The following is an 8989-nucleotide window of genomic DNA, read 5'->3' on the forward strand; positions in this document are numbered from 1 at the left end:
CTTGCACTTTACTCAAACATGCTGTGCCCTGTAAACCAGCATTAATATACATTTTGGTAACACTGTTGATCTGAACCTAATGATATACAATTTACATAGCCTAGACAATCCATTGCTCTACAGCGCCCCTTTGAAATTGTGAATGGGATCCAAAAAATTTTACGCTGTCAAAAACATTTGAAATTTGGCATGGACATTCCCATACTGAACAAAAAATCCAATGAGAACATACCTCCATTTAAAAGTGTCAATGTCTGACATTTCTCATTGAAATACATGTTTTTTTGTTAACTGGGATGAAAAAAATGACTTTGTCATAGACTATTGAAATTTGCTACACATGAAAATGTCAGAAATGCTCTCATTGGAATGAATGGAGTAGTATTACTCAATCGCTGATTTTGGGGGGAGGGGCAATGGAGGCAAGGGGTGGCGAGGGCCTTTATCACTGCTTGCAAATAATAATAATAATAATAATAATAATAATAATAATAATAATTATTATTATTATTATTATTATTATTATTATTATTATTATTATTATTATTATTATTATTATTATTATATTATTATTATTGTTACTATTATTATTGTTTTATTATTTTATTTTATTTATTTTTTTTGTAAGAGGCGAGATGTACACAGTTCCTTTCCTATTAGATAAATCAATCAATTTCAGTTTAATGAGTTTCTTCTGACACGCTGTCTAGGCGCATGCGCACACGTACCGCAGGCAGGAACACCGGAAGTCAATGGGACGAGCAGCAACAGGTCAGGGCTAGGTGCGCTCGGAGCTAACGCGTCAAAAACCTGTTAAAATGTCCAGAGACACAGTACTGCGAGCTCTCATGAACCAGCGGCTCACTGCGGAGTACGAAGAGGAGCTGTGCCGGCCCAGAGAGAACCAGAACCAGAGGAAGCAACGGCTCCTGGACTCGGTTCTCCTGTGCCCGAGACCCGAGCTGCACAAAGCGGGTGAGTGCCTGCGTGGTGTCGGTGTGTCGGTGTGGATGCTAACAGCGAGCGTCAGGCCTACAGCTCCAGTGTCTATGACGGTCAGACAGGACTGTTAGCATCGCGTTTTGACATGACAGTGATTAGATGGATTATTACAAGAGATAACGTAACATTATAAGGCGATTCCGTCTCTTTAGCTGAGTGGACCGATGGGGAAAAGCCTAACAGAGCGGTGGGCTGTGCAGGTAGACCCCGGGCCAAAGGAGAGGCCTGCTCCGCTCACTTTTTATGGGAAATAGGTGAAGGTACCAAAACCACTCAAGGTTAGAGCTAGATACTGTGCGTCAGGGGGATTAAGAGCAGGAATATGGTTAAAGGGGCCTATATTAATCTACTTTATCTATTTATCTATGTTATAATTTACCCGGAGTTGTGTTTTGTTTTATTCACACATGTTTAACACACATCAATCCTGCATAGTTATCCTGAGTTCTTCTCTCAAGCTGACAGCATTTTGTTCCACCTTATGACGTCATCAAGTGGCAATACAGGAGGCGATCCACTGTGTTTTTAAACTTGATTCACCTTCACAAGAGTCTTTTGAATATATTGCAGCCCTGGAATTGCTAAAGTTTGAAGCTGCAGTTATGGCTTGAGCCTTGTTAAGAGTTCTTATTCTTTGCACCAGGAGATATTGTAGACATTCTGTAGAAATCTCAAAATTTTTTTAAAAGGCAACAATTAACATGCAGTCTAGTTTGGACCTGTTTTTTAAGAATCACTGAGAACCCCATGAGAATCTAAATGGGGCCCAAATCTAGGTCCTGACTCCCGGGTTGGTAATCACTGTTCATGAGATGAAATATGCCAATGTCCATCTGTCCTAAAATGGGCTGTGCTCTGCATCCATTTTCTGTTTGACTTTTAGAAGAGACATGTTAGTGAAGCATGTATGTTGGCAAGAAACAATACCAATAGTGCCATGTGCTGGTGTTTGTTAAAAAACAATCAAGTAGTAGAGTGACACGTTTGACTTTTTATTTTTAGAAAGTGAGTTAAATATATTCTTATAAGAAATGAGCTGCCATTTGTAATTAAAAAATGGAAAAAAAAGTTTAAAAATAATTACTGCCTGCAACAAATTGTATTAGGTATTACATTATATAAACAATGGTACACCACGGGCTGGATAGGAGGTGGAGGGGGTCTGCCTCTGGCCCATGGGCCGTGAGATTGAGACCCCTGCTCAATAGTTCCTTTTCCCTTGGGCACAGTTTGCTTGGGGCCGCCTTGGAGCGGGCTTGTCTGATGCGGCTCCCTCCAGCCGTGTTGTGTTTCCATTATCCGGGCACAGCTCCAGATCCAGGGGCAGAGCTCTGCCACATGAGACACTGACATTACCCAAACTTTACAAATGTTTTCTTAATAAATAAGATCTAAATCGTACCTGAGTTATACTTGTACTCATAAGGCCAATCTCAGTGATTCACAGAAATATGTTTAGTAATTCCAAGTCTGTGGTGCTGTGAGACGTGGCTAAGGCTAAAGCTAAAGCTAGCGTAAACACAAAACTGCTTCTGGTTTATCGACACTTTCTCTGTATTTCCTCTGCATTTCCACTTCCCTGAAAAAATGACTATCACAATTTTCTTGGAGCCGATCTCGAGTTTATCATGATTCATGTAAAATTTGTATCTTTACATTGACTTCAAGAGGCAATGTTTATTAGGTTATTTTTTAGGTAACTAAAGCCATCTGCTTCAGGCTTCATTGCAATTGGTTCAGTCCACCTGTCGCTCTTGCTGAGTAGGCCTGTCACAATAAATACTATATCGACCTATTGTATAGGTCGATATATATGAAATCTGGAACTATATGTTTTGGGGCTCAATAGTTACCGTGTGAACAATTTCTTTGCAGTAGTGGAGAGTTTTGGGGTAGTTTTGTTGTAATACGATACATTTTGAGCTGTAGAGGGTTGAATAAGTCACTTTTGTGGATTATTGGTTCATTAAAAGACCTGAACTGTAACAGTCTATTTAAAAATGTTTATTACTACATTATTGTTTTCGCAGTACATTACTGTAGCAATATATCATGCTTCAAAATGTGTTATGACAGGCCTGTTGCTGAGGCTGACCAGCAGGAGGTGTGTGTGTGGAAAAGTGTGTCAGCATACCATACTTTTAAAAAATGTGATTAAATATTGTCCTGCTTTACTGTATTTCCTCCGTTGTCTCTGCAGGTGTCCAGATGCCTTCCCTGAGTCCTGGGCCCAGTCTGAACCTCGACTTCCACGACACTCCACAGATTAAAGAGGAGCCAGAAGAGCAGAGCTTCAAACCGGATCCAGAGCCACTGCCAGTGTAAGGGTCAAATACTTTCCTCTAACATTGTAAAGTCAGGTTAGTTCTAGTCATACAGTTGTACACAACTCTGCATTTACAATGCTCTACAGGGCATACATAATTTTATTCTAAGGTAAAAACTAAATGTTAGTTACACCTCAAATCTGACCTTATTACAAAAAATGCCAAAAATTTCCCCACTACTGCAAAGAAAATATACACGCAATACATGTATATTTCTTGCTTTCATATATTGAAGGATAAGTCGATATAATAATAATTGTGACCTATATATAGATCATAAGGTTTAGGACATAAGATATGGAGTCCTGCAGATAATATTGACTCAATTACTAAAATTAGACAATCCAAAAGGAGCTAATGAATCGGTTTATTGACATTATTTTTCAGGCCTGTCCGAGTGTCTAGTGGTTTCTATGACAACAGAGGAGAGTCTTCACTCCTTCAGCAGCATTTGCCCATGCAGATACGAGTTCAGTCCGGAGAAATACCCTTCACCTGTAAGTAAACATTCACCCAAGAGTCTTCTTAAAGGTCCTATATTACACTAAATTGATTCTTTGTGAGCTTTTAGTTGTTATCATGTTGTTGTATCCTCAAAAACATACCTCGAGTTGAGTTTTTTTTTTAAATTATTAGTCTGTCTACATGTCCAAAGCACAAAATGCTCTGTTCCATCTTGTCATGTCATGAAGTGGTAGTTTTCAAGGTAACAGTTACCAGTTACCTTTAGTTCAGTAGGGAGTGGCAATTCCAGGAAATTATTCAAATGATTCTAGTGAAGGCGTGTGTCATTTAAAAACACAATGGAGCACTTCCTGTATTACCACATGACATCACAAGATGGAACAGAGTGTTTTCTGTTTGAGAGAAGAACTCAGCCTAAACTTGCAGGGTTGGTGGGTTAAACATGTGAATGAAACAAAACACAACTCCAGGTCTGTTTGTGATGAGGAAACATCATTATGACATGGATCATGGCATAATATGGCCCCTTTAAACTACATCTGAGGACAAGAACATGCAGGAAAAACAGCTGTTCAACCTGTAAGTGCATTAGACCACACAGGAGAACCTTCCAGCTGTTCAGACTGTCAATTGCTCTTTAATATTTTAAGATATTCCAGAATCTGCATCTGAGCTGCTTGATCTCCCACTGTTAAACAAGAGTAAACACAGACATTAGGAATTCTGCTCTTCCAAATACAGAAACGAAGACATGGAAAAGCACAAAGAGGTCCAACAGCTCAAATATGTATGAATATCCAAGAATGCTAACTGTAGCATATGACAGTATACTACGTGCTACCAGCGCCTCTGCTGTATTTTAACATCAGTGGAACAGTTTTTTGCTCTCCTGGGATGACCTCATCTCTGTTGAGGCTTAACTGTGGCTCACCTTTAAATAGTTGTTCTTAGAAGGTACAGAATTCCCCATTGTTTCCAACTGTTTCCATTGTGTCCTGCAGACGTCCAGATCCCCCCGCTGAGTCCTGGTCCCAGTCTGAGCCAGGACATCCCCGAGAGTCCACAGATTAAAGAGGAGCCAGAGGAGGAAGAAGAGCCAGAGGAGCAGAGCGTCAAACAGGAGGAAGAGGCACTGCCAGTGTGAGTCTCACATCCTAACTGCAGCTTTCACTGAACTAATATTGAGACAAATATGTTTTTCTAATTGGAGACATTTTATACACAGTATCATTTTAGAGACTGAAATCTAAAGTGCTCCAGTTTAACGCACAGGGTCAGCAGGTTTTCTACATGAGACACAGGGATGATTCACTGTAGGACAGTGTCGTGCCTACATCACTGAACTTGGTGTGTTGTACTCATTGGGCTTTGTTTTGAAATGACTTTTCAGGCCTGTCCCTGCATCTGTCATTGTGAAGAGAGAAGTGTCCCTCACACAGGGAGAGGACATGAGCTCAGACACAGAGGGGGACACGGACAAGTCTTCTGACAATGAGGACGAGTCAAGGCCTAACTTTAGCTGTTCAGCTGTTCAGATGGAGAGCGAGGCTGATGGAGACCACTACAACCAAGTCCAGATGACAGCCAGTGCCACTGTCAACAATGGAGACGGCTCGGGGACAGCTGAAGGAGCAGAGGGGAAGAAGTTCCAGTGTTCTTTTTGTATGAAGACTTTTGGAAGAAAACAGCATTTACAAATGCACATTACTGTTCACACAGGAGAGAAACCATACATCTGTCCAATCTGTCAGAAAGACTTCACTCACTCCTCCAGCCTCACAAAACACATCAGATCTCACACAGGAGAGAGACCTTACAGCTGTTCAGAATGTGACAAAACCTTTGCCCATAAGAGTGTGTTAGATGTACATATGAGGATACATACAGGTGAAAAACCTTTCAGATGTCCCTTCTGTGATTTAGGCTTCACTGGAGGCTCTAATCTAAACCGACACATGAGACGACACACAGGAGAGAGACCTTACAGCTGTTCCATTTGTGAGAGAACATTTACCCAGAAAGGTACCTTAGACGACCACAAGAGGAAACACCTAGGAGAAAGACCTTTCAGCTGTTCCTTCTGCAAAAGAGGATTTACACAGAAATCTGAATGGAAAAGACACTTGAAAGGTCACGCAGGAGAGATGCCCTACAGGTGTCTAACCTGTAATAAAACCTTTGCCGAACAAAGTATTCTTGATGAACACAGCCAAATCTGTGCAGACGAGTACCCTTACAGCTGTTCAGTTTGTAGTAAAGGCTTTAGGAAACGCTGTAACCTCAGGAGACACTTACGGACTCACACAGGAGAAAAACCTTACAGCTGTTCTAGTTGTAATAAAAGCTTTAATGAAAACTCTAAACTCAAGAGACACATGAGAACTCACACACAGGAGGAGGCCGAAGACAACGTGACTGAAGAACACACAGAACCTCACACTCAGGAGGAGGATGAACAGAACGAGACTGAAGAACACGCACAACCTCACACACAAGACCAGGCTGAAGACAACATGACAGAAGAACACATGAGAACTCCGACTCGACAAGAGGCTGAACAGAACGAGACTGAAGAACACGCACAACCTCACACACCAGAGGAGGCCCAACAGAACCACTGAAGGGTTAAACACTTAACAGTTTAATTGGCTCAGAATTCTGGGGAAATCTCTCCTCAAGTTTTTATCTTTTGTTTTTTGACAGACTGAATATTTATAATGTATTGAATTTTATACTTGATTCTTGTATAAAAAGATAAGCTGCAGTCCATGGAGAGAGTGCAGAGAAAGACAGAAAAGGAGAAATGCCTTAGCACCATTTTAATGTAATGATTAACCTGAGCGAGATAAAATGAGTCCACCTCATGTATCCAAGTGGAGAACTCAAACTCAAAATTCTAGCTACTGTTTCAAGTCAGACCCTCTGGGACCCAAGAACCTTCTGGGTTGGTGCTAGATTGTCAGATCCAGAGGCATAGGGCAGACTCTCTAACCCTGTCCCTAACCATTACAATTCTATGGGGCATTAATTGCTAACATAACTATGTAGATCACCATGCTACCTTGAGTTTTTTGATAATGATGTATTCACCAAATACAACATATCAGCATGTTTAATTTGTTTCAGTTATACAATGTTATAACATGGTAGAAAGAACTACAAAGTCTGTTTTGTATAATATTCCATCTTTAATATAAATATAAAGTTATAGTTTGGTTAAAGATGGAATGTTACGCAAAATCCTTTTTCTTTTTTTTTTAAGCTTTCTTGTTCTTCCCTCATCAAAAATATGACTGAAGCTGTTCAGATTTGTCTAATGCTCCGCCACATAAGCCCACCTCACCCCTGCTCCCGCACGACAATTCTCCATAAATATAAAAAACATGATGCAAAACAATACACTACAACTTCACAAACCTGGTGCTATGTGCAGTAGTTTTGTTAGTAGGATGCTGATTATAATGTGATAGCGCTCTGAAGGAGGAGTCATTAGAGGAAAGTGAGGGGGCCTCAGCGTCAAAAACCACAGTGAAACTTATAAAATGTCATCTCCAAAACAATAAAAAGCAACATGGTGATCTAAATATATGTCAGCAGTTTAAACCTCATACAAGTAAAATACCTCTATAACCAAACCCTGACTTTATATTAAGTGTAGGCTGCCCCTGTTAAGATTAGTGGCCTAAACCAAGTGGTTGTACAACTGGGTACATTTAGTTTTGTTTTTAATGTTTGATGTGTTATAAATGTTCGTTTTGACTCTTGCAGTTTCATTATTCTGACATTATTCATCATCCTTCAGGGATCCAGGACAAACGTTTAATCCCCACTATGCACAGTGCAGCTTTTCTAGTGGACGGTTTGCCATCGGCTTGTTTCCATGGAGATGTTATTGCGTTACCTGGAATGTTGCATTAAATATATCTCCATGGAAACAAGCAGGGGACGCCACAAGGTCAAGTTACAGGTCAGATCTGGGGACTGGCAAACCTGCAAGATAAATTTCAAGTGAAACAATAACATTTCAGTGGAGAGGGGAATGTAAAGCATCACCACCACCAGAAAAGTTACATAATGCATCTTTTAAATTCACTTTTGTTTTCCTCATTTATTCCATTGTCAAGCATCTGTGAAAGGTTAAAGGTGAAAGGTGAAAGGGCTCTGTCAGGGTCCTGGGTGTGTGAAACATAAGTGGGACCCTCAATATTCAGTTTATCGACCAAGAGCACAAACCAAAACTCATTCTGTTGGTGAAATTAAAACTTTTGTGCATTCCACCAGTTTTTTCTTTTTTTGTTTAAATATGTCCATCTTTAGTGAAATTGATCCTTTGAAGCTGCATCACGATTCCCTGTGGGAGTGAAGCTAACTGGAGGCACTACTCTGTCTGAATATCTTACTACAATTTAACTTTATGATCAAATTATGTTAAAACAAAGCTCACATTAAAGAACTGACTTGGCTGGCTCTGTAACAGGTGAGCTGAGTTTTAAACCGGTTCCTCTCAAATAACATTAGTCATAAGCTAGCTAGCATTAGCCAACAGTTTTTCAGTTAGTCGCTCTCACCTTTTTGTTGAAAATCTAACTCCTAAAGACCACGAGCACTGCTGTTTAAATCCATGTTGTATTTTTTGTTAAAACTCATCAGGCTGTGTGCTCGTGCGCTTCGTGTCACCATGGTAACTGCTTAACATTCCGCCATAGACAAGCATACAGTACCCCCCTGTGCGATGTCTTTGAGAAGTATCAATTTGCTTCATTTTGAAATTGGAATTAAGACCCAACAAATCCTCCTTATTTGTGGGTTTCAGCTTTCTGTTATAGACAACATTTTGAGGACTTTTTCTCCATTCAAAAGAAACATTTAGTTTTAAATTAATAACCATTATGACAACAGTTTTTCATTTTTCTGACACCCATGGATATTTATCCCTCTATCCACTGACATCAGGGGTCAAAACTACAGAGCCCAGCCATTTGTGTTCAGAAACTACTTCAATTTTAACTGAGAAGTCTGGACAGTCAGACATTTCAGGGAATATCAGGAAATATTTGGACAACTTTATTAGTGTTTCTTTAGGCACGGCACCGACCAAACAGCAGGGGTCGCCATTGTCCCTACATTTCAAGGTGCATAAATAAACTGCCAAAGCTCGTTCCAAGTTGTGAATTCTCTCTCACTTAGGAGGATCT

The 8989-nt window shown here is 40.2% G+C and overlaps 1 protein-coding gene across 2 annotated transcripts; it reads left to right on the plus strand.

The window, feature by feature from the left end:
• Window positions 1–708: 708 nt before the first annotated feature.
• On the plus strand, window positions 709–8093 carry LOC117393214 (zinc finger protein 501-like). 2 transcript variants are annotated; one of them, XM_055232328.1, is made up of 5 exons: window positions 709–975; window positions 3203–3323; window positions 3717–3826; window positions 4796–4934; window positions 5185–8093. In XM_055232328.1, the coding sequence occupies exons 1-5, from the start codon at window positions 819–821 to the stop codon at window positions 6413–6415; spliced, it is 1758 nt and encodes a 585-aa protein (XP_055088303.1). In that variant the 5' UTR covers window positions 709–818; the 3' UTR covers window positions 6416–8093. The 2 variants fall into 2 exon arrangements, with proteins under 2 accessions (XP_055088303.1, XP_033847298.2); XM_033991407.2 differs by lacking the exons at window positions 3717–3826; window positions 4796–4934 and having other exon boundaries at window positions 754–975; window positions 5185–6416.
• Window positions 8094–8989: the final 896 nt, after the last annotated feature.

The sequence above is a fragment of the Periophthalmus magnuspinnatus genome, chromosome 24 (genome assembly GCF_009829125.3).
Source record: "Periophthalmus magnuspinnatus isolate fPerMag1 chromosome 24, fPerMag1.2.pri, whole genome shotgun sequence".
Taxonomy (NCBI): Eukaryota; Metazoa; Chordata; class Actinopteri; order Gobiiformes; family Gobiidae; genus Periophthalmus; species Periophthalmus magnuspinnatus.

Coding starts and splice junctions, on each gene's coding strand:
- LOC117393214 (XM_055232328.1), top strand. CDS start 819: ATGTCCAGAGACACAGTACTGCGAGCTCTCATGAACCAGCGGCTCACT. Junction 3,827..4,795: donor CGGAGAAATACCCTTCACCT/GTAAGTAAACAT, acceptor TGTGTCCTGCAG/ACGTCCAGATCCCCCCGCTG. Junction 4,935..5,184: donor GAGGAAGAGGCACTGCCAGT/GTGAGTCTCACA, acceptor ATGACTTTTCAG/GCCTGTCCCTGCATCTGTCA.